Raw genomic sequence first — 25,595 nt, forward strand, 5'->3', positions numbered from 1 at the left:
TACTGGATGTTGTATCATCTTAAACGTTATTCCTCTCCCCTGTAGCCACTGGTCAGATCTCTTGTGTTCACACTTACTGCACTATCTCTTTTTGTGGTCTTGGTTATACACGCACACACGTGCTGCTAACTTAAAAACCCAAACAAACCTTTGTTTATTTATCCTGTGGATTCAATTTGTCCAGAGTAGAACAGAGTTTGTTCATTTTCCTGGTTGTAAACATAACCAGTACTTACTTAAAATGGTTCTTCATTTCTTATACCAGGAACTACATCTTTTCTGTCCCAAAAGCAAAGTTTAGTGGAAGAAAGAACCTTTTGTCATCTGTCATGGAGTCTGTTATTACGGATTTGTCTTGTTGTAGAGGCAGGTAAGGTAGGAGCTGGACCTGCATACCACAAGATTGGAGAGGCTGATCCAAAAAAGAAACAGCCTCACATTTAACTTCCTGAATTGGATGTATGTAGATAACTTTGTCAGTAATGACTGAAGGCTCTTGTAATTGAATAAAATGTTCATCCTTAGGAGTTACCTGTCATTTACCCATTTGTCCTCCTGGATCAGTATTCTCAAATTTCTATAGAGTTCAAGTTGGTTTCCAGACTTCCTACAATAGTGATTTTCAGCTATGCTTTCTCCTTCTCTTTGCAGAGCTCTGGCAGCTCCCTGCTCAGCTGAAGGACATTTGAAACTAATTTTAAATATCTTTTAGTGAATGTATTCCAGCCTGTCTTCAAGGCTGCCCATTGCCCTTATGACTGTCACAGTGCTTTTCTCTGAAGCTCTTGCCATTAGAGATCACCTTTTGGTTGGTGCCCACCTCAGATTTCAGCCTTGAACCTGTGGTTTGAGTGTGGGTTCTGTATCACTGCAGCTCTCACCCACGTGTATCTAACAGATGGTTATACAGCTTCTCCTTCTGAAAAACTAAACCCATACCCTGGAGTGAAAACCTGCAGTTTTTAAATGCTGCTGCTGCTGCTGCTCAGTTGGAAAGAGCCCACATTTCTGCTGTTTTACAACTAAACCGATGTTTTAAAATTGAGAGGTGATACAAGGATGTCTGAAAAAGACTGGCTGTTGCACTGGTCACTGCTCTGGTTTCAAGGTGGGAGCATTCCCATGCCTAAAATCAGCTTCCTGATATGTGAGAAGTACCTGCTGCCCTTTGTGGGAAGGGGCAGGAGATGTGGAGTGTGGTGAGGGCAGAGCTTCAGCACTTGGAAGTGAAAGGAAGGGGAGAGGCCTCCCACAGGTCAGAGAAAATAAAACATGAAACTACTGACAGATGGTTATGGACTGACATTCCAAATCCCAGATGATGGGATGGTTGAATTTTGTTTTATATTATACACAGCACTCATAACATACACCACATTCTAAACATTTCTCCTAAATAATTAAATTCTTAAGGAAAACACTGCTAGTAAAAAGAAGCATTTCCCACTCACCAGAGACACTTGTTCCTTTCAAAGCAATGACTGTGACTTTACAACTGCAGTTTTAAGTTTTCTTTTTCATGTGTATTTACAACTTCAGTTTTAAGTTTCATTTTCCATGTGTTCAGTCCCTTTTTCTGGCAGCCAGATGATGTGAGCACCTGCTGCATTGGGACTATTTGTAGATTTCTTCCTTATGGCAGATTTCTTTGTCCATTTATTTTGCTGAAAATGCTTCTGTGACTCCACATCCTGCAGGTTTTCTGGAGGTTTCTAAATTTCTGATCAACCCACCTGTGGGACAAGGATGAGGGAATTGAATTATACAGAGGAAAAATAGTTGTTCTGAGCTGATGCACAGCTCTGGCTTAGAAATGTTAGCCAGCATCAGATGGGAACACGTTTTAGGTGTCCAAAAAGCCGTTCCCAATGGCAGCCATAGACTGTGGCTTTCCAGATAACAAATGCTGATCCTGCTGAAGGTTTCCTCAAGATAGAAAACAGGGAAGAGGCTTTTTCGAGCCTTGCAAATATTCAGACAAGGAGCAGAATCAAGGTGAGGTTCTGGGGGTGTTTGGTTTGAAATTAAGTTTTAATTCTTTGTTATCTTTCCACGTTTGAGTGTTCTGCCGGTGCCTTTGAGTCTGCAGATGTTTTAACTGAGTTTACAAAGGCTGCAGGGAAACAAGCTCTGATGATAAACTGGTGAGACAAAACAAAGCTCCATAAAACCTGAAGCTGTTTTTCTTTATGAGCTGCAGTTTGTCTTTAAGCATGTGCTCAGTTTCATCTGTCAGTAGAAAGTTACTCTGGTTTGCAGGCATTCTAAAGCAAAATCTTCTGTGTGAGAAACAGACTACTAGGAGAGTATCTGGGTCATGTTAATCAGATTTATGATTAGTCTGTCAAAGGTGTCACTTCAGAAGTTGTGCTACACTGGCCATTTCAGCTCAGGTGGTAATAGTTGTTTCCCTGGCCCAAATTTTCCATCTACCACAGAATTTCAGAGGTTTTTTAAGGTAAGAATGTATTTCAATAAATTAACGTGTAACTGAAATGTATTAACCATATGTAGCATCGAGGCTGTAATTACCGAGCTGTGGCTCTGTGTAACCCCATAATAGCGATGTAATTGAGACTTTCACATTTAGGTTAAATCACGCTGACTTCAAATATGCGACGCTTTTCGGGAGGTGCTCCAGCAGCCGCCGGGGGTTCGCTGCTCAGCGGGTGGATCATTATTTTGGAGAATGTTTTTAAGGCTGAACTTTGGCTCCGGGAGCATCGCACGTCCGGGAAGCAGGTGCTGAGCTGACCCCTCACTGCGTGACGCTCCCCCGCGTACTCCCAGCTCCTCACGTTCCTCCAGAGCAGTAATTAATTCTTTGGGAAATGACTCCGCATGGAGGGAGCGGCAGGAAGCGTCCGGCCGCTGCTCCGGGAGATAAGGGATGCGGAGCGGGGAAGGGCTGCGCCCAGGCTGGGTGGTCGCTGTGCGGAGCAGCACGGATGCGGGAGGCTCCGGCAGCTCCAGCCTGAGCAGCTTCAGTTCCTGCCCTGGAAAAGGTTCGGAGGGGCCTCCGGAGGCGGTGGAGGCAGAGCCCCTGGGGCAGGGCTGTTCCCTCGCACTTGGCTGGAGAGCTGCTGCACACAGCCAGGAGCGACCGGCATCAGCAAGTGCTGGGAAAACGTGTCCCTGCTATGCGGGATAGGGTCCCACAGCGGGGAAAGCATCGTGTTCAGCCCTGTCATGGACTGGTTTTATTGCTCCGGTGATGCCCCACCTCTCCCGTGCCTTTGGGAGGCCGTCACTGAGGCTCCAGCTACCGGAGCACCGGGAGTTTCACCTGCGACTCCTGGAGAGCAGCGGCTAAAGAGGGAGCTTGTCAGAAACTACAAAAAACGAGGGTGTGAATGTTCCGGGGTGGGAAGGGTTTTGCTGTCATCCCTGCCCTGTGTTAGGGCAGGCAGCTCCCAGGACTCCGGGGGTTCAGGCAAGAAGGGGTCCCCTCCTTCTCCTCCGCCGCCCCTGGGGATGTGCCTCCCTCATGGGTGTCTAATCCCCCTCAGCGTCGCTGCAGCTGATCCAGAGCAAACGAGCAGTCCTACCCTACCCTCGGGAAATCTGCCCGCGGCCGTGAAGCACTCGAATCTCCACATTGCCATGGTGTGTGCGAGCAGGGAACCCCCATCTCTCATCTGCAGCCCCCCGGGACCCGCAGGCCAGGACCAGCCCCCAGCAGCCTGCCCAGAGCCCTCCTGGTGCTGCTGGCCCTGTCTGCTGCCCTGGATGCTGCTCCCTCAGCAGCACACGCTCCTTTCTGCATCTTTATTTTTGAGGCTTCCTCCGTGACGAGTACGGTGTTGAAAGCAGCTGGCAAGCTGGCAAAGCAGCATTTAAAAGAGACAGAGAAAAGCACTCCTGTCCTTTGGAGCTGATTTTGCAGCAGAAGGAGGGAGGGGGTGGCTGAGGGGCTGCAGGCCAGCCTGGGCCCTGCTGTGCTTTTGGCACAGATCTCTGCAATGTCGATCCCAAAAAGCAGGGGCAGAGCCAGCCTGGCACAGGGCTGGGAGCTGTGGTGGTGCCTCTGGTGCTGCTCTGCACGTGAGCTCCCACCTTGCTGCTCGAGGTTACAGAGGATAGGATAGGATAGGATAGGATAGGACTATTTCAGTTGGAGAGGACCTACAAGGATCACTTAGTTCAACTGCCTGAGCAATTCAGGGCTGAGCAAAATTTAAATCACGTTGTTAAGGGCATAGTCCAAATGCCTCTTAAACACTGACAGGCTTGGGCCATCGACCACCTCTCCAGCAAGCCTATTCCAGTGTTTGACCATCCTCTCAGTAAAGAAATGCTTCCTAATGTCCAGTCGAAATGTCTCCTGACAATGCAGGTTTGAACCATTCCCATGCATCCTGTCCCTGCATCCCAGGGAGAAGAGCTCAGCACCTCCCTCTCCTCTTCCCCTCCTCAGGAAGCTGCAGGGAGCAATGAGGTCGCCTCTCAGCCTCCTCTTCTCCAAAGGAGACAAACCCAGAGTCCTCAACCACTCCTCGCACGACGCTCCTTCCAGCCTTTTCACCAACTTTGTTGCCCTCCTCTGGACACATTCAAGGATTTCAACATCCGTGTTAAATGGAAGGGCCCAGCAGAGAGTGCAGTGGGATAATCCCTGCTGACACCTGGCCGTGCCGTGTCTGGTGCACCCCGGGATGGGCTCTGCCCTCCCGGCTGCTGGAGCAACACTTCCCCCCCAGTCCCTTTCTGCAGGGCTGCCTCCAGCCTCTCCTCTCCCCCTTATGCTTATGAGGCCTCTGCTTGTGAAGTCCTGAGATGTTGTAGGAACTTGTCATGGTTTCCACACACAGCTGGGAAAGCCACGTTGTACACCGGGAATGTGCCCCCACAGAAGCTACTCCACAACCTGACACTGGGATCATCACACACTGGTGCTGTGAAATGAGAGCCAACACTTTGACTTGCTGAACTGTGTAAACATCACCCAGCAGGACAGATACATCTTGTTTATTTACATCTGTGCTCTGTCCTCCCATCAAAAGGAGGACAAGGACAAGGCAAAGAAAAGAGGTGTTTGTTTACATGTGCCACCAATGATCTTGAGGAAAAAACAAGGAAAAATGGATGCATGCCTTAACTGCTTGGACAACCTGCAAAGCTGACTGTTACCTAGGGATTTTATGTGAAAATAGCTATTTTGATGACAGTACTGTGTGAGAACTGAAGTGTAACTTCAAATACTACTGAGACATCCTCCCCCCACACTGAAGCAGCTGGTTGAGCCCAGCTCAATCCTGCTTGGCTTTCACCTCAGTGCCCACAGGAGAGCTGCCAGCTCCAAGCTGAGACCTAACCTGTGTTTGAACCCAGCTCTACCCTTTCCACCTGCTCTGCACTCAGAGTTCAAGTTTTCCAGTTCAGCTCTCTGTTAAGGTGTCAGGACACCACACCAGAAGCTGCTGAGTGGCTCTCCCAGCAGCACCCTCCCAGCAGCTGCTGCCGTGGAGAAACACCCCTTGTGTTCTCCATCACAGAGCTCCAGCAGCCAGGCAGGAGTCGGCTGGGAACCCAAACTCAGACCTTGGCCTTTGCCAGGTGACTCTTGGCACCTGCACTGGTCCCACTGTTAAATTTTCTGCTTGGCAGGAGTCTCTGAAGGGGGCTCTGTTTGAGTGTGTTTTCCTCTGCTAAAGTGGGCCAGGTGGGGGACTCGGGCTTGCTGTGCAGAAGCTGCAGGAGAGCAAGATCCCTGGCTCTGTGTGGGTTATGTGGGACTGCTCCAGTGAGATCCCTGCAAGCTGAACCGGCTCGGGGTGGGTGTGGAAGTGTTTGGCTGTGAGTCAGTCAGGGATGTGTGTCCCAAGGGCCCAGACTGGGTCCTGTCCCTCTCACTTTGCAGTGCAGGCACAGTCCCTCCCTTTCACAAAGCTCCATGCTGAATGTACATGTGTAATATGCACATTCAGGGTAGCTCTGGATGTTTGGAAACAATAGATTCCTTTTCATTTCTGTGGGCTGGAATTTACCTTGGGAGGAACTGTTGAGCTGGATAATGCCTTTCCTTTCATGGTATCTCACAGACAGGGACCAGGGATCTTTAGAAATAACTTAATTCTTTTCTATGCTCTAGGTGCCCAGATCCATGCATAGCTGGTCACAGTCAACTTGAATTTATCTTAGATTTGAAAACACACTTGGTAGCCCTGGAATCAGGTTTGTAAGTTGCTTTTCTCTACACACTTTTGCATTTGTTTTTCTGCTTTGTTTAGTTGCAGATGGGTGCCTTAAAAAGCCCAGAGTTTGCCTACACACCTCCTGCCTCTTGCTCGCTGCACAGCTTGGCACAGCGTGGTACCATCCATGTGCAACTCTTACCCAAGAGTCAGCTGCTCAAACAGGGAAAGATTTCTGAAGATTTTCAGGGATAATGCTGAAGGAATCAACCTTTTATTCAAACACACTGTTGTTTGCAGCATGCAAATAGCACATCCTGGGCATCCTGGGAGAGGATTATTCCAGGTTGTTCCGTTTATTTCTAACCCCAGTGGCATGCATGGTGGTGACGGTAGAGTTTGCTGAGGCCCGAGGTGACCCATCAGCCATGTGGGTTTTGTTGTGCAGATTCACTTGGCTTGTGGGCAGATGAAAGGTTTTGGGCCAGTTCAGTGGAGCACAGTAGCTCTCCTTCATCCTTTTAACTTTTAGGACTACTGACATCAGCAGAAAGTCACAGAGGTGACCCTGACCAGAGCATTTCCCGAGAGTCCTCTTTGCTTTCACATCACCCAGCACTGTGCAGCCCCACACTGTGCAGGGTGTTTGTGGGCAGCAGTGCCAGAGCTGAGCACAGCACGGTCATGGCCCTGCATGGGCACTGCTGCAGCTCTTCCCTTCTCCCTGGGGGATTGGAGACCTCAGTGAACTGCTGTCTTCCACAGAAATGAGAGTTTCTTCTTCCTCATGGCCAAAGGGATTTGGGAGGGAGACACAAGATTCACTGTGTGCATTGCAGAAGGTGCCACCGCTCATGCACCTATAAAAAGAAAAATAAAACAAGGGGTTCTGCTTGGCATCCCATGAGAAATGTGGGACTGGCAGTGCCCTCCTGTGTCTCCAAACCCAGATCCATTACAGGCAAATCCGCTGCAAAATGCTGCTTATAAACTTGGCAGGCTCTGTCTTAATTATGTGCTCTTGCCTAAACTCCCAAGTCCTCCCAGTATCCCCAGGGAGGGAGGCTCTGGGAGATCCTCACTGCTCTGGGCTTTGTGGTGCACTACAAAGATTAAGATAGCCATGGCAATCTGTGAGCATGAGGTGATATTTGTAAGAATCCAAGGAAAAAACTGCCCTTTCCCCATCTTGTTTCAGTCCCTTTCGGCAGACTTAGGACCAGAGTCAGGCAGCTGCTCTTGTGATTTTAGAAGCACTTTTCTTCTTTCTTTGGCACAAAGAACAACAACAGAATCCATGCAGCCACAGCTCTTTCAAAGATTGATCTTACAGTTAAGGAAGAGTGGAGGGAGCAGAGGGAGGAGGGCAGCAGGGACTGGCCCAGAGGTGCCCAGTGTCCTGCAGAGGACTGGAGAGAAGGACAGTCCCTGGCTGCTTCTTCCGTCTTTCCCCATGGCCTCCCTCCCAACCCTGGTGCTGAGACATCCTCCCTGCAACTGAGAGGGAGCCAGAAGGTCCTTCCTGTATCATCGTTTTCCTTCAGTGCTTTCCATACCTTCATTTTTAAGGAAAGACACCAAAATCTCACTCTGATTCTCTTTGCTTTCCCAAATTTTCCTCCCCATCTGAATTGCACAGGCATTCAAACAAACAAACAAACAAACAAATAAATGTAACGGTCTCCATCCCATCCCAAATCTTTGCCAGGGTGTCCCATGTTGTCAATGCAGGCTCAGCCTGGTTCAGGGAGTGGCAGAGGGCAGCTTAAAGCTGATGAAATGAAGATCACCTGAGCTGTGCAGGAACAGCCCAGCCCTGCAGAATTCATTCACGTGTCCTCCTGAGGGAGGGATGTCCTGAGGAGTAATGTCCTACGTACTTAATTCCATCAGAACAGTCTTGTCCATTTGTGCTACTCCAATGCTTGCAAGAGATGCAGATTATAGAGAACTTTTTGAAGGACTGGAATGCAGAGGCTACAATGCTTTGAAAACAGAAACATGACCAAAGCCAAATTTTAAGACCAGAGAGGAAGAGCTTAAGGAGAAAAAAAAAAGGAGTTAAGAATCCAAATGTGTTTATTTTCCAGCTAAAATTAAGCTGCATGTTACAGGGAAATGCGTAAAGGAATTTGTCAGTATTTAAAGACTTCTGCTCTTTGGATTTTTTTCCCCTCTGTCAAATAGTTAATTTAGGCTACAGTAACCAATTATTCCTACACAGTGCTGGAAATGGTGGCAAGCAGGACTTGTTTCACCACTGCCAACAATCTGAATATTTCAGCAGCTGTGGAATTTTTAAAGAACCAGGTCTGTGGCATAAAAGTGGCCAAACACAGGGTGGAAAGAAGAAATAAATGTGATTCCTGTGCTGGTGAATTCCTGGGAACCTCTGGGTTAACGGGAAAAAAACCAAAGAAACAAAACCAAAACAAAAAGAGTAAAAAATTAAAAAAAAAAAAAAAAGAAAGGGAAAAAGGGAGCAGAGGAGGAAGTAAAATGCAGACTGGTTGTTTGTGCTGCTCCAGTCTGGGCAGGAAGCTGGTCTCATGACAAGATCATGACTCCAGTTGTGACATGTAAGAGGCTGCTTTCCTGAGCACGTTCCCGGGATGGAATGGTTTGCCTGGCAGTTACCCCTCGCCAGTAGCACAGGAGACTCCAGCTCTGCGCTGGGATGGCTGGGGAGGCAGACTTGGAGGGAGCACTGCCCTGAAACCACTTCCTAAAGTTTCAGGCTTTGCACTGCTGTTTGGGCCCTGGGAAAGTTTGAGGAGTCAGCCCCTCTGACTCCCTCTGTATCTCCTTTAGTGCTGACTCTTCCATTCCCTTGGATAAAACACGGTAATTAAAGGACAGAGGCAAAATGAAAGTGACCCCTGTGCTGCAGGGTGGCACTGGGGCCATTATGGACAGTGCTATTTGTGTCCTGCTTATTTTCCTAATTCACTTGTGCTTATTTTTGATGGCTTATTTTGTTTTTTCTCCAGAAGTAACACACGTCAAAGACAGCTTCGGGTCAGCATCGCCTGTGGGATGATAGTGGTATGGGCACAGTTCTCCTGAAGATGTTTTTCCTGGACATCTTTTTTTAGGTGGATGTGTTCCTACTCATCTTCTGAGTTTACAAATCCTCATTTTTGCAAGTTATTTAGCATACATTTTTTATAAAATCCCCTTTAAAATATGGAAAGAACTTAAAAATAATTTCACTTTCTATTAAAAGTACTGTTTTTAATTGGGGGAGAAAACAACTCCCAAGGTTTCATTTGTGAAGACCAACATAACACTGTGTGTGTGCATGCAAACAGGCAGGAAGGAGATCAAAATTATTTCATACGCAGAGAAAGCTTATCTTAGTTTGTGCTTTTTCCAGTTAAGCCTCCTCACCCCATCTGCTTCTTTGCATGATTGACAGCTGATTGCACTTCCTATTTCTAGCATGTTTTCCTGTCAGGTTATCCAGAACTGCTACCATTGGGTGCCACCAGGCTTCCCTGGGGAAAATGACCCCATTCAGCCATAGGGCAGAGCCTCCCTGCTCCCAAGGAATCCATCACAACCTAGGGCACAGCTCCCTGGAGGTTTCCAGAGGGCAGAACTGCACCTTCACCAGTGGGGCAGAGGTGGTTCAGGCTCACCTGGCTCCAAAGGAGTCAGAGCTGCTCTGGGCTTCGCAGCTCTGCCATGTAGCAGAATGTAGCTGCCTCTTCTTGGCTCTGCCAGCCTGCAGAAAAGTTGGGATGGGCCCACGTAAAATAATTGGTACAGCTGTTTTTACGGGGGTTTTTTCTCCTTTTTTTTTTTTTTTTTGCTACAGCAGAGACTAAAAGGGACAGAAATAGTTGAGAGCTGGTTTTTTCTTTCCAAGCTGATGCTGTAGCACAGTCAAGATTTTGATCGAACACCTGCCATAGGGTGTGGTTGGAGCTCCCATTTAGCTCTCCAGGGCTCCAAACCTGATCACTCAGGTATTGCAGCAGACTTTTTTTTGTATCAATTGTATGGGTACTTGGACCATGGCATTATAAAGAAGTATTTAAAATACGGGGTTGATCAGGTGAGTAGACTGACAGCACTGAAGTCCATGACTTTACAGTGCTGACCATCAGCTACCAGCTAAAATACAGTGAATTTTTTTATCTCAGCCACTGCTTCTATGCCCACAGCCTAATGAAAAGCATATGCTCACTAGATTAAGGACATGTAAATTTGCCATCACAAATTCACACACTGGAGCCTAATTAAGTGGAATTCTACTGCCTTTGTAATTTTGTGCAACCATCAATTTTGTTCCCCTTATGAAATATTTTAAACATTTTATGATGCGTATTCATGCCAAGAACTGAGCTATGTATTTTTGTTGATGTTGGGTGACATCAACAATACTAAATTTGATTGCCAGGGTCCCTTAGTGTGAATCCATCCTTCAGCAACAGAGGAATCTCCTTGAACTCTGAAAGCACACTAGCAGGGCAAGTCCCTGTTTAAGGATGGGATTTATATTCTAGGTACTGTCCTCGACCACTACAGAGTACAGATGCAGTACATGCCTTTTTGATCTATTCTAGGAAATAATTCCTGATAATTGTTACCGACATCCAGGAGAATCTCTACACTTCCAGAGCACTGGAAGTCCCGTGCATTTCCTGGTTTTAGACAGCCCCATCTCCTGCCTGCCACACACAGACACCATCTGTAGCAGCTGCTTTTCCAGCAGTTCAGGTCGGAGAGCACACTGGAGCAGACTGTTCGGATGCTTGGCTTTGTGCCATCCATCAGTTTCTGTTTATCTGAGAGGAACCTGGGCTTTCTGTCCCCTGTCCCTCAGCCCTGGGCAGGCAGGACACATTGCACAAGTCTGGGCAGAAGCACCAGGGTGATGATTTCACACCATGAGCTGTAGGAGCCCTTTACAGTTCAGTTCCTGCACAGCAATGCCCTGCATTAGTGGCACAACAGGACAGGAAATAAATTCTGGGTTCCCCATTTTTTCCAGTTTCTTCTGTTCTGACAGATTTGAAATCCAACAGTTCCACTTCTGTCTTCTTTGATCTGGCTCCTTTTCTGTCCTGCAATACTTATGTGGAAATGCTCTCTCCACTTCTACAAAGATGAAAATCCCTAAGAATATGGTTCAGGGCCTGCAGAGGGGAAAATAAAAAGTGCAGGAGAGTCCCAAACCCTCGAGAGAAAAGAAAAAATTTCTAGAGAACATTTGTGACTTTTAGCTCAAAGCACCAATTTCACCACAGCCAAAAATTGTCAGTATAGGATTCAAAATGTCATTGTTTTGGAGGGTTTTTGTTTTGTTTTGAGAGAGATGCTTATCTCCTTACCTAGACTCTGGCATCGTGCTTCTTAGATCCGTGAAGGGTGACCTATAAATCCCAGCAATCACTTGCCAGGTTGCTCAACATTTGCATTTCAATGTGGTTTCTTCATTTCCACTTCCTTTTTTTAGATGTAACATTTACACATTTCAGATCTGCTTTAGGCTTCCCTTGCCTGTGTGTTGCTACAGCTGCAAGAACTCTGAAAGTTGCCATTCCTGCCACAGAGAAGTCTGGAAAGTTGAGGCAGGCATGAAGGCTGATTATACCTCCCTCTGCCAGTTTTAGACTTTAGAGCATTACCTAGAGAAAAGCAGTATTCTGACTCTTAAAAGAACCCTTTAATTTATGGCTTATTTTCTCTTTTCAACCTAAGTATCAAAAGCAAAGCTCAGTCTTCAATTCTGACTCAGAATTCCCTCCTTCTTCAGAGATATCAGCACCTCTTGAGAACATTTAAGGTCTTCCCCAAGCCAAATCTGGGCAATGTAAGACCAAGGTCTGAAGAAGACCCAATCACATACACCTCACCCTTTGTGCCAGAGGCCAAGTTCCCCAAGGGAAAACTCTCTTTGGCAATCAGATCACTACTCCTGCAGCAGTTGCATCCTAAGCCCTCTGTGGAGCCTATCCCAGCCCAGTGAAAGCTGCTTGCTACCAAATATTGCAACACAACCCTCCTGCCCTTCTCACTTTGAGCACACAGGATACCAACTGTTATTTTCCGTGCATCCCCTTCCTGCCTTGGCTTCTCACTGTTGTCTTCCTTCACAGAACGTCACCTGAAAGTTTTGCTGCTTTCCTCATAGCTCTGTACACAAAACCTGTGATTCTGCCATATCACATAAACTTTTTTACAATTTATATTCTTGGGGTGATTTAAAGAGAACAATCAAGAGCAGAGCTGGTGGTGTTGATGGCACTTTCACTCTAATTAACTTAATTCTAAGTATAAAAAGGCTATTCCTGGCTCAGTGATCAGAGTTGTAGTTGCCTGTTTGATTAGCACTTATGGACCAATATTGTTGTATAATAAAGTGTGTCTGGCTTTCCTAACTCAAACTAAAGTACAGGGGCTCTGGAGTGGCTCAGAATGCAGTCTGTGCTGCACAAAGCATTTGGTATTTAAGACACAGCACACATGACCGTGCTCAAAAGCATCTTTAGTACCTGTACAGCCATGAGAAGGAACAAGTGTGGTACTAACAGGAGGAGTGGGAATTGCAATTTGCCCTTCAAAGTACTCTAAGACCAGCTTTAAAGAGTAAAACTAGAGCCTACACCGGCAGCTGGGAGAGAGCTGACAGGCAGAGACTATCTCAATGGCAGGTCCTGCATTTGAACAAATTCTACACTGCCAACTTCAGACTGACTAAAATACAGCTGTTAAATACTTACCATTAATTACACAGTCCCTTTAAACAACTAGCTCCTGTGAAACTGTACCAGTATCTGAAGTGGACTGCTAATCTGATCAAGCCTCTGAATCCACTGTTACAGATGACAGAATTCTTATTTAGATACTGCAGTGGCAATATTTACACAGTGTATTAGCAATAAATCTAATCAATCATTGACATAATCACTGTGTCCTTCTTCTCACACCTAGCTGAGAGCCCTCCCTTGACTACTCTGTCATGGTGTGTTACAGAATGTTCAATAATTACATTCCTGTCAGAGGAACTGCCAGTGCAACTCTTCCTTTCTATCTACTGAGATCAATCATCCAGATTAACTTTAAATGCCATTAGAAGTAATTTCAAGTCATTGTAACATATACTGAACTGGATTTCTGGGACTCAGGCAAACATGCAATTTGCTCAATTCAGCCTGAATCACTGTCCAGGATCTCCAAGACATGAACAACTTCAATGCCACCAATTCAGACACTCCCAGTAAACTAGACTAATTCAGGGAGAACATCTTTTCTGGAAGTGGAACAATTATCTCCTAACAGTAGGGAAGGTTAAGCACATTAGAGGACAAGATGATAAAAAAAGTAGTTTTCATTCATGTTGCAGTAGTCTGGAAAATCTTTTACGACAAGAGCAATTGAGTTTCTAAGAAGGAGGTAGCTCTAAAAAAGACCCGAGCCAGAGATCAACCACTTGTTTCAACTACACTCACTATCTGGTTTAGGAAAATCCACACAAGACAGTCTTTCTTTTGAAGGGTAATGAAAACTAAACTGCTGCAGGCTTAGGGCCACTGTCACACATTAGATGCTGCCACACCTGCCCTGGTCAGCTGAACAAATCCTAAACAGAAGTAGTTATGTCTGCAAAGGAATGAACTGATTCCAGAACAACTGTTCTTTGTTTTATTGAATGGGTGAAGCAGAACCATAATCCAGGTATACTTAAATCAATTGTTGGTCCACTCTTATCATCAAAAAGAACTGATTTTTTTTTTCTAATAACATCAACACAAATGGAAGGAATATGAAGCATCATAATAGGAACTTTCAACTGTATGTGACGTTAGACTGTGACCAGACTGGGGCCACTTCAGGATTTACAGACTGCGCTGCACAGATCAGCCACACCAGAGTTATTCACCTCCCAGTCAATAAAGTTCTGGGCAAAGGATCCTTCTGAGCCATCAACATGAGATCAAAATGCTATTTGTGCTACTAGAGTCCTAGGCTGATAGAAGTATTTCTATATTTAGTATTTTACTGAAGAATATTTACTATCCTCTCTGAAGTTACATATAACCATTATAAATATTTACATCAAACATATACAGCTGGTTCATAATATACAACACAACAATTTAGCTATAATTTTTAATCTTCCAGTGTAGAAGTTTCAAACAACATCTTGCTATTGTAATTTCAATTCATCTGGTTTGCACAGGCACAGGCAGTACAGGGCATTTCAAAAACTCATGTTACATGTTAAAAAAATGGAATGATATCACTTTAATAACAATTACTCTGGGGAGTGTTGCTTTGGTTTTTTTAAGCAAGCAAATTTCAACTTCTAAATCCCATCTGGTGCTACTACTAACATTTAAAATAGTCTTGAGAGGGGGAAAAAATACTTAGAAATAAATACACCTTTAAAAAACTTCCACAATTAACCATGTCAGAATATTTGTTTTCCACACAGGTTAAAGGAGACCTTGCTCTTCATCATCTTCCTGTGCTGAAATACAGTGCAGTTCAATCCATTCTTATCTTCTGATTTGTCATCCTATAAATAATGCTGTCATAGCCAGGATCCATGTTCCAGAGGTTGTAGGAGATAACTATCACAGCCAAAGCCAGCCCTATCATCATCCACAGAACAATGTTGAAGATTACAGAGTAGTCGTAGTTATATGGATAGGCAAGGTTATATGGATTTTCTTTTTTAGGCTGCAATAAAGAAAATACTTATTACTTTAAAGTGAGCTTGCACACCAAACATTTAGAGTCCATCCAAAGTCTGAGCAACCTAAATAGGAAAGATGCATTTTTGTCTAGACAAATCTGATGCAAGGGCACAGATTGCAAAGAAGTGATTATGTGAGTGGCATCAGTGGAATCCAAAAGAAGAAGTTGACAGGAAAATGAAATTCAAAGTGCTGAACCTGGGGCAGAACAACCCTGGTGACAGCACAGGCTGGGGACTGAGCAGCTGGGCAGCTGCAGAGAGGGACTGGAGCTCCTGGTGGACAAGGGGAATAGGAGCCAGCAGCGTGCCTCTGGAATGACACAGGGCAACTGCACCCTGGACTGTGTCTGGAGTCCAGCCAGCAAGCCAAGGAAAACATGTATTCCCACAGCTGGGAGGCAGGACTTGCATGCTCTGGGAGGTAACACAGGCAAATTCTAACAAGGCATAAGGGGAAAAGTTTTCACCATGAAAGTGGTTAATGATTTGGAGCAAGAGAGTCTGTGGGACTTCCAGGGATGGACTTTTCAAGAACTTGGCTGGAGCAACCTGATCTAGCTCCTAAATTAGTCCTGCTTTGAGCAGTAGGTTGGACTGGATGACCTCCAGAGCCCTCCTCAACTGAAGTTACTGGATGATTAAGTGAAGATCAAGACAAGTAAGTAAGCTGCACCCACATCTAAATCATAATCAGTATGCTAGTACTTAAAAAAAAGTTACACTCAGGTGAACTGATACAATTTGGATCACGTTTAATAAATGAGATGTAGAAAAATGTGGCTCTACTACCTGTGAAGCCTGGAGAATGGACCGAGTCTTCCTTGAGAGGGGAGAGTTAAACTCCTTCACAGCCACCACTTCTACTACTGCATTCCCACCATACAGATTAAACATCTCATCTGCAAACTGGAAAAGAAAAGGTGGTTTAATTAAAAGCCTAGACTGTAGCCAGGAATTAAGCAGAGTTTTGTTTACAAGATGTCCTAAAACATAAGATGGCAGCTTCAAGACTAATTATGAGAAGCTACAAAAGTTAACACTATTTTAGAATTTCACTAAGAAAGTGCCAACTTTCACCTGGTCTTTCAAACCCCCAATCACTGTTCAGCACACTGTAGCTTATGCCTGCTTTCTGGGCTGAAACTTACTCTTTTATCCCTTTTACAAAAGGCAGATCCCCACATCATTTCCTAATTGCGTGTCTGTCAGCTCCAACAAAATATTTAGGTCCTCAAACTTCCACTAAGAATCTATGAATCTGAATGTTTTAATCTGGTCTAAATGCTAATATGTCTAATATTTAAATATATTTACTTAAGGTCAAAGAGGCCAAAGAGCAGTGCTTAGAGAAAACAAGTATTCGGCTTAACAAACTGATGTTTTTGCACTTTTTCATCAAGCTTTGGAAACTCTCAAAAGTGACCGATCTTAATAAAAATTTAAATAATGATTATGTAAGACCTGCTGAAGAATTACTTTCTTGCACTCACTGATGGATGAGCAGCAGTTATTTTAAAGTCTTAGAAATTTAAATTTACATAGCTTTGTGGGCAAGGGTAAACTAACCACTGCACCCTGGGATAAAGATATTTCTGTATTTCTAAGAGCCTCTTTTTGTGAGACATTCTGGTGGGTTCAAAGGCAAGGTGTTTGTTTAAGAAAAACAAATGTATCAAATCATGTTGATATATGGTTTCAATACACCTCTACTCCTTCATGCAAAGTATCTAAACACATTGTAGAATCATGCCAACACTTTCCAGAGAGGCAAATTTTAACATTCAATTTTATAACTAAACAACTGCATTTTAAAAACCAAACAACAACAAAAACAAGCATGAGACAAGCCATCACTAATGAAGTGATATCGCACTCCTTTGTAGTTAACACAAAAATTATTTTCTTAGTAGTACCGTGAGTTTTGTTCATTAGGTAGAAAATGTACCTTTTGCAAAGAGTCTACAAGAATTTGAGAGGCATCCTTGAACTGCTGAGAGTCTTCCCCATATCGTTTTCCAACCTCTTCCAAACCAGACAGTTCCAGGGAATACAGGTCTGGAGAGTGATCTTTGGCTAAGTGCTTGTGTCGAGACAGCTTTGGCACACCATTGAGGGCAGGAAGAAATTAATTCATATACAGGTTACTTTAAAAACACATTGCACAAAAATCAATTTACTTGGACTAATCCAGCCTCACTTTCTACCATCATGTTCCACATTAATTAGGAAATGGAATTCTTGCCAACTTAGAAGATGTCTGTAACTGTTTCTTTTTTTAATTCTACAGAAGAAAGCAGATGATCAGTACGTAGCATCTGTTCCTAACGTGAAGTTACATACACATAATAGAGAGCTGGACTAAAAAGAAATAACATACTTATTGACATCAGAATCCCTCTTCTGTAACTGCCATGAAAATAAAACTCAGAGACAACAAAAACACGTAACTATAAGACTTAAGATAGCAGCATTTCCTTGTCAGAAGCTGGCCCTTGCAAAGCTCAGTAGGTTGCAACTTCTACCTTGCTGTTGCCCATGTACAAAAGTAATTTATTTGAGGAATATCATCCAATTGTCAGAAAATCCAACCAATACAATGCAAAATATCTCAAAGGAGAGTAGTGACATTCTTGCATTTCTACAGGTGAGAAGATGCAGCACTGATATTTGCCTGCACAAGACAACAGTCTCTGAACACAAGGAATTTAATACCATCTTCCCAACTACTTAACCTGCAGCCTTTCTAGCCTGCAAGACAAAACCAAGTTGTTCTACCCCATTTTCTCAAGAGCCCCATTTCTCTCCACTAGCCCTTCACCTAATGTGAATTTTTCAGTTTTTCCATGACTCCTACTTCAGTAGTTAAGGGCTGCAGCTTAAAGGACTCACAGAAAAAAAACAAACCAAAACGAAACAAAGATCCACACACCACCGACCCACTAAAACAAACCCTAAACCACAGGAAAAAGACAGCAGCTTTGTAAAAAGATCCTCAGAATTAAAAGCTCGCCCCACCACTGGAGCATTTCTACCACCATCACTATTCATGGTACAAAAGTCACTCCAGTCTTTTCAGATAAAACGATATTTTGAAGTAAAATGGTGGACAGGGCAAAGAATATGTTCTTAACTACCATTATACTTCACAAGTAAGGCAACAAAGAAAGCCCCAGCAAATTCTTCACTGAGTATTTCCCGTGTCTTTGGCTATGGAGAAACAGCAGCTCAGATCTCCCCGTTCTGACCAAACACAATACAAAAGAAAACCATAAATTATTAAGGTTCTCATTCACAATTGCAGTGATGGGACTGATATAAAAAGAATGCATTATTTAAACTGATGGAACCAGCTGATGACACACTAGAATATGTATCACTGGTTGCCAAGCATCCTGGTTATGGCTTCTCTGCCTTTAAAGGTCTCTGAAGTTTGTGACACAAGACAGGGGAAAATTTTTCAAAAAACCTTACCAGGCTTGCAATATCATGCAGGACTTGAAGTTCTGACAGAAAAAGCAAGTCAACCTGGGGGAAGAGGCAGAAAGAGACAGGTATTTTCTTTGATGAAACCCAAGTTAGGGAAGCCTTGTTTTGTTGCCAGTATTTTATAACAGTTGTCTGCTACAACATCAGAACACGCTAGAAGAATTCTTTCAATAAAGTTACTTAGAAAAAACAGTTTGAAGTCTATTAATTCAGTTAGAAAAAATTAGGAGTGGGGTCTCTTAGGCAAAGGAAGAGGGAAGAAAGTGAGAAAGTGAGAAAAGCACAAGCTAACTAAGAATATTAGAAAAAAACCCTGTAGACGTTCCCACTGATGGATGATTTTTTACCTCGTTGTTCCTGCTGAGGGAGTTGAGAGGGAGGGAGCTGAGGATGGAGTTGTCCTGGAAGAGACGGTTCCGCAGCTGGCGCAGCGTGACAGAGAGATCCTCAAACACGGCATTGGCCTTGCCCACCATGTACACCCTCTGCAGGAACAGCCACTGGTCACTGACAGCAGAGGCTCCTGCTCAGTTTCTCCAGTCACACATTAATAACCAATCATGCTTGCAATCTCCAATCCAGAATTTCACGGGATCAACTGGGTTTGCTCCAGCCACACAAGTGGAAAGAGGTTTCACTATCTGGAACACATGGAACTGGGAGTGAAGCAATACTCACTTCCTCACTGGGGGCCAGCTGCAGCACCACCGGCGTCTCCTCAGAGAACAGAGTATGGATGGCATTTGCAACACTGTCCAGACTGAAAGGAACAGCCTGGAAGACAAAGTCTAGTTTGAGTTTTGGGTTAAACAGGGGCTACTGATCTTAACTAAAAAAGTCTGGAAAAGTAAAGGGTATGCACATTTCCAAAGTGGTAATAAATAACAGGAACCTACGTGCAAAAACCCCCATCACCTGTGTTATCTATGAACAGATTTTATTTGTGTATGTGGCAGACACAACATATTCTTAAGAACTCCAAGGGACCATGACTGTGAATTAAGAGGCTTATTTACGCTTAGAGTATAGCCTTGTTTATCAGTAAAACAAGACCAACAAATATAGAAGCAATGCAAAAGGGAAAGCAATCTCGCTGCAAACGGAAAGTTATGAACCACAGAAAACTGATGGGTGAAAATATACCAGCAGAAAGACAAACTGCTGAAACGAAAAAAAGACATATAAAAAAACCTACTAAAAATAGAAGAAATGCTAGCACAGTATAGTGCCATTACTGGCAAGCTAACAGAACTGTTTGTAAACAGTTATTTGTGGGTTTTATCAGAAAAAGAAGCAGAATGGCACATTTTCGTTCTCTACTTAAAGTGTGTCCTATGACAGAAGAGGCAATGGCAAAAATTTAAACCCAGGAAATTTTAACTTAACACAAGAACAAAGTTTTTTGCTCCAAGGGTAGTCCAACAGTGGCAGAGGTTGCCCAGAGGTCATGGAGGGGTTGCCCAGAGGTTCATTTGTGGAGATGCTCATATCCTGACTGAACACAGTGCTGGTCAGCCTGCTCTGGCTGATCCTGCTTGAGCAGGGTGTTGGATGAGACGATTTCCAGAGCTCCCTTACAACCTAAAGGATTCTGTGTTGCTGTAACAAGCCTGAGAAGCCTTAGCAAAGACAGACAGTGACAGGTAAATGTAACATCTGTTGATTTCTTCTTGATACAGTATAATGGAACATTGTCTCTAAGTGGTGTATTTTACAGTCAAGTACTTAAGGAAAACTCAAAAGACCACTTAGAGGGCAATACAGCACATCCAAAAATCAACACCATATAAAATGTTATCACATACTCAGCTGAAGCAAAAACCACAATTCTGATTTTGAAACATTAAGTTAACATGAGAAGAAGTGGATTGGTACAAACATTAAAATTAGCTGTCTTTCAAGGAGAACATGCTTTGGTCAAACAAGTTACTGAACTCAACACAGGAAGCCCTAAGTGATCTCAAAAGCCTCCTACCTTGTACAGAACCCTGACTACATATTTGATCTACACAACCTGATCCATCATTTTAGGAGATATGCAAACTTCAAGTGAAGTAGGAAATAAGTGAACATTAGGGGCTACAGCAGAGAACCATGTACTTGTCATTAGACCACAGGAGTCCCAGGAACCACAGGACAGTTCCAAATGTGGATACTCACATTCTCAATGGGGTAGGAAAACCCTTTTACAGGCAACTTGTCCACACCCTTCACTGTCACCAGTACAGTGGCTCGTGGTCGGTGAAACAGATCACCCACTGCCAGCCCAGGCCAGGGGAGGTCCTAGTACAAAATAACAAAATAAATTGTACTTCACAGGCAAAGAGAAGAGTTCTTCCCAGCAAAACAAACTTATTGTTTGTTTTTAATAAATATTAGTTATTACAGCAAAACAACTTATCCTGTTAATGCCTCTGTGCAGGACAGCCTATTGGAAATTTCATGGTAATACTAGACTGCTTTCATCTTGAGTAGTACCTCAAGTCAACCATGACGGAACAGTTAAGTTTAAAATCTGCCAGTAACTTCATAGCAAAGTCTACTAAGAAAACATTATATATAACGGATACATAAAGAGTTATTTCCCATAATTAAATTATAAATACTTCAGTCTGTATTTAGTAAGTGAAAGCTGAACTTAAAAAACCCACTAACATCTTGACATTCTCAGTACAAGAAAGAAACGGGGTGGAAAGGAAGGGGAAGAGAGGGAAGTGTCAATCACAACAACGGGCAACTAAACTAAAATGTACAAATTTGCACAGAAATACAAAAAGATTTCTTAGTAGCTTACTACAATTACAAATGAGTAAGAGCACAGTGGCTACCTGACAGGTTTATTCAGGCACAAAACACAAATTCATCTGTCTGGAATAGAGGCAAACAGATTTCCCCATGTGTGTAAATGACGTAACTGCCCCTTTTTTTTGAAAGCCAATTTAATTGCGTTTTAGAATTAAATGTCATTGACATTATGAGTTGTATCACCTCACAGAAACAAAGGAAAAACCTTTTAAAGCATCATCAGGGACAAAAATGGGGTTTGGTTTTGTTTTCCTTTACCAAGAGAGGAATATTGAATAACGCTTTATGAGAATTCCCAATGTAATGCATTAAGAATTCCAAATTCTCTACAGTGGCCTTGCTGCACTGTTTATGTTCCTGGACCAGTTAGTTTATGTTCCTAGACTACAGCTTTGAGCTGAGCTGCAAAAGGAGTGCCTGGGCCCCACAGTACTCTCCGTACCAGGGCTGGAAGCTGCCATTGATCTCTGCCTTAGGGACAGCTTTCAGTAACTCTCAGTTCCAGGGCTGAACTGAATAATCATTCAAACATTTCCTTCCCTGCCTGCTTCCAGGATTGAATTAATATTAATAGAGAAATATTTCTAAAGGATGCTACAGACTCATCACAACAAATGAATCCCAAGCTGTGGCAAAGGCACAGAGTGAGTACTGAAACACTTTTTTCCATGATAACTATGATGTATCTCAGGATGACCAGGATGCCAAACGGACAGATCAGGTCAAACCCCACTGTTTTTCTGGGTGTCTTTATATGCAACACACACAGTACCATTCAATACATTGGGTTTTCTTGCTAAAATGACCAAAATTTACTCCTTAGTCGTACTACTCATACAAGTTTGTTACTAGTTTGATTACAAAAAAGCAGAATTAGTTGACAGCATGGTATTTTCAAATTCCAAAACACAGGCTAAGCAGCCTTGCATTCAAACCAGCCTTATCAGATCTCTTCCCTAGCTGATGTATGGAAGAAATGAGAACTGGCTGCCCTCACCAGCACTGTGAGAATGCCTCAGCCTGCAGATTTCAGTATCTGGCTGCACACAGACACTGCCAAAGATATCTGGCTACTAGACTTTAATCTACTGCTTCAACAGCCACTCATCCCTGCTGAAGCCCAGCAAAAAAATTCAGTAGGCAAGATGGAATCAATACAAGGGCTCCTGCTCACGTGCCCCACTTGAAACATTGTTAAAGTTGTATTCAAATACCTACTGTGGAGACACACTAGCACAAATCATGTTTCCACGGTTTTGGACTACTTCCTAAGTAACCAACCTACTTGTTCTAACTCTGCTCAGCAGACAGGCTTGCTGACCTGAAAAAATGCCTGCCTTGCCAAGCCATTTCTCACAATCTTCAGAGTACTCAGGAGCAGAGCCCTACAGAGAGCTTGTGTGCAAGAAGTGACAGTGGTTCCACAGATTCTCAGTTTGTGATCATGGATGGAGGGGATACAGCATGCAGCTGGGTCTCAGAAGAACTGAGGAACAGCACTGGAAAGTCTCTGCAGGCTTCCTTCTACAGCTGGTGACTCAAATGAGCCAGCTAGCACAGCCTCTGGCTACTCATATGACCCACATGGCTCTATCTTGGAAACCACCTCTGACAAGTCATGCATTCCTCAAGAGAAACAGGGCAATATTTTATATATTCCAGCACATGACAGGAAGATTTGCATGTTGAGTGAGCAAGTCTGTAGCTTTAGAGGTGTTTCACAATCAAGACCTGGAACGTACTTCTTCAACAGAAAAGCCCATGGTCAACGCAGCAACATCTGGGATCCGCTCACCAGGAATCGGCCAACTTCCATCTCGGAAAACAACTGACTGAGGTGATCGTAAGATACTGAATTCACCACCACATACACCTAAAAAACAGACATAGAAAGCTATCAGAGCTCCTGCAATCTTTTCCTTTACATAACATGGGAAAAGAGCATATTTGAGCCTTCATTCCTTCTTCCTCTCTCTCATGCCTATCAGTTTATGCAAAGCCAGGAGTGAGAACAGATCATTTTAATGCTCTGGAATACAAAATAAGGTTTCTATACATCAGTGTCTAAGAATGAACAGATCCTTATTAACAAAAGCAGGACAATTATTCAAACAACAGCACAACACAGTGTAACAAGCTGCAAGTAGCGTTACAGTTCAAACCAGGTAAAGTGAACTCTCAGTGGAGCCAGGCAGACTCCAAAATCCTGTTAAGCTCACAATGCACCAGCACAGCTCCGTCTGCTTCCAGGACTGCTTGGCTCAACACCTCTGTTCATGCAGGCAACAGCCAGGGCCACTGAGCCCAGAGCCAGGAAGTCCAGTGGAATTTGTCAGTGCTGGCTTAAACCAGGCACTGCCAGGACAGCCTGGCTCCTGCAGAACAGCTCTGGTGTCCCTGGTCTGCCTCCTCCACCTCAAGACACTGGGAGATGTTTGTCTTCCTTGGATGCAGCGCTGTACCTGAGCTGATTGTGAGGAGCCACAATCTGCAACACTTCTCATGCCAGGTTTTCACTCATCTGGGATCCCCCTTCACTCTTTTCCCCATTACTTTGAGTAGCAAAGTTGACTAAATGCATATTTCCGAACTGTTTTATGATGACAGTAATTTACTGTGCAATAAGGTTAGAAAGGATTCCACAGAAATGAGAGAAGGGCTTGTTTCAACCTGACTTCCTATCTTAAAAAAGTCACTTAGGCACAGCTGCAAAACTGTGTGCACCAAAATTTATATAAATAAATTTTAAAACTTCTTTGGTGTATATAAACAATAACATGCACAATGCAAAATTTCAGGCATATGCTCCCCAATGAACAATCTGAGTGGGTTTCCACTAGAAAACTGATTTGATACAACAAAATCAAGTATCAGAGTAATAAAAATTTGCAGGCCTCTATGTTCAAGTTCTAATTATACAAGTCTGACTGCACACTTCAAAGTTACATGAATAAAGTAACTGTCTAAAGAAAATAAAAGCAATTATTCACATGATCACTGAAAATTGGTTACCAATCCAAGCAGTGATATACAATAGTTTTCCAGGGCATCTACAAATCCAAAGGCTATTTACAAAAACAATGCAACAGTCAACTGATGTGTTGGGCAGCTAAAAACTTCCCTAACATTACTTTAACTAATGTGACCTTGAAGATGCTATTTCAAAGCCTGGGTCATGATCATGCATACAAATGTTGACAGTAAATCTGAGCTATGTTATGATAAACACACCAAAGGACAAAGTTCTGAGATGCAGCTTGGGGAGGAGGGACAAAAGGAAGGAAAGAGGCCAAACCAACCAAGGTACATGGAGCAGATTCAAGCATTTTTTTATTTAAATTGATGCGTTCCTTGGGTGGCCTGCTACCAATTTTAATGGTGGATCAACCCACATTTCTGAAGGGCGGACATGTTTCCAGACCAACTTCTTTAAGAATTTACAAAATGGCTACAAATCCAGAGGATTTCACATGCTGCTCTCAACAAGGCTGTAACACAGTCACACGTCATTTAGGTCAAACTAGCTTACTTAGGGCAAGATTGCTCAGGTGGGTTAAATCAGAGAATTAACCCCTTACAATTAAATTTCCCTCACTACACTTGTTCGAGATTTCAATGATTAAAACTGAATCTGAAGTTGCGAACACCAGCAGATTCTCTTCATTGCCTAGGAAATAGTTTAAAAATTCCTACCCTGCATTATAGAAAATATACAATATATTATCTAAATTTATGTAATAACTTAATGATATAATTATAAAAATAACTTTATATAACGAATTTAAACAATAAAATTACAGAAATTTGTAATTTAATACAAACCAGCCCTTGGATTGAAAGGGACAGGATAAAAGGGTTCGAGCACCGTCTCTGGAGGTGGATGGGAGGAGGTGGGGGCGGGGAGCTGCAGCACAATGACAGGCCCCGGTCCCCCCCCGCCGGTCCTGCACCTGCCACACAGAGGCAAAGACAGCCCCCCTCACCTTCCCCCCTCACCGGGCCCCCTCCCCAGCGCTGCGGCCCGGCCCCTCTCCCGCAATCTCCCCGTGCAGCGGCCCGGCGGCTCTTCCCGGTTCCCTCGGCGCTCCCCCGCGACGGCCCGACCCCGCTCACTCACCGGCGACACAGACCGCTGCCACCAGCGCCGCCAGCTCCAGGGCCCGGCAGGCCCCGCCGCGCCGTGCCATGGCCGCCATGAGCCGCCGCCGGGCCGCGCCGCCGGACAGACACCCTGAGCGCCCCGCCCACCAGCTGACGGACAGCCGCCGCAGCCAATCGGCGGGTGGTATTCAGCGCAGGTAGGCGGGACTAGGCAGAGCTGACCAATCGCCGGCGCAGCGCCGTCCCTGTCACGGGGCTCAGCGGTCAGCTGTCCCGCCGGGGGCGGAGCCTTTATTTGAGTGGTGTTCCCGTTTGGCCAATCAGATCTCTGGAGGCCTCTGCACCATTTTCCTCCC

The 25,595-nt window shown here is 44.2% G+C and overlaps 1 protein-coding gene across 1 annotated transcript; it reads right to left on the reverse strand.

Moving 5' to 3' along the window:
• Nucleotides 1-13,773: 13,773 nt before the first annotated feature.
• ATP6AP2 (ATPase H+ transporting accessory protein 2) lies at nt 13,774-25,361 on the reverse strand. Its single transcript, XM_042034981.1, has 9 exons — nt 25,256-25,361; nt 22,881-23,011; nt 20,494-20,616; nt 19,012-19,107; nt 18,681-18,818; nt 18,319-18,372; nt 16,793-16,942; nt 15,637-15,753; nt 13,774-14,828 (listed from the first exon to the last, which is right to left on the reverse strand). Exons 1-9 carry the CDS (start codon nt 25,332-25,334, stop codon nt 14,634-14,636), a joined length of 1,083 nt encoding a protein of 360 aa, XP_041890915.1. The 5' UTR covers nt 25,335-25,361; the 3' UTR covers nt 13,774-14,633.
• Nucleotides 25,362-25,595: the final 234 nt, after the last annotated feature.

This window comes from Corvus kubaryi, unplaced genomic scaffold (genome assembly GCF_017639235.1).
Source record: "Corvus kubaryi isolate FWS band 111438036 unplaced genomic scaffold, C.kubaryi_AGA036_p1.0 133, whole genome shotgun sequence".
Lineage (NCBI taxonomy): Eukaryota > Metazoa > Chordata > Aves > Passeriformes > Corvidae > Corvus > Corvus kubaryi.

What these genes read in the sequence shown, in the direction of transcription:
- ATP6AP2 (XM_042034981.1), bottom strand. Translation starts at nt 25,334, where the DNA reads ATGGCGGCCATGGCACGGCGCGGCGGGGCCTGCCGGGCCCTGGAGCTG. An exon ending in TGGGCTTTTCTGTTGAAGAA is followed by an intron (nt 20,617 to 22,880) that starts GTACGTTCCAGG and finishes ATTTTGTACTAG; the next exon opens with GACCTCCCCTGGCCTGGGCT. An exon ending in TGCATGATATTGCAAGCCTG is followed by an intron (nt 16,943 to 18,318) that starts GTAAGGTTTTTT and finishes GGTGTGCCAAAG; the next exon opens with CTGTCTCGACACAAGCACTT.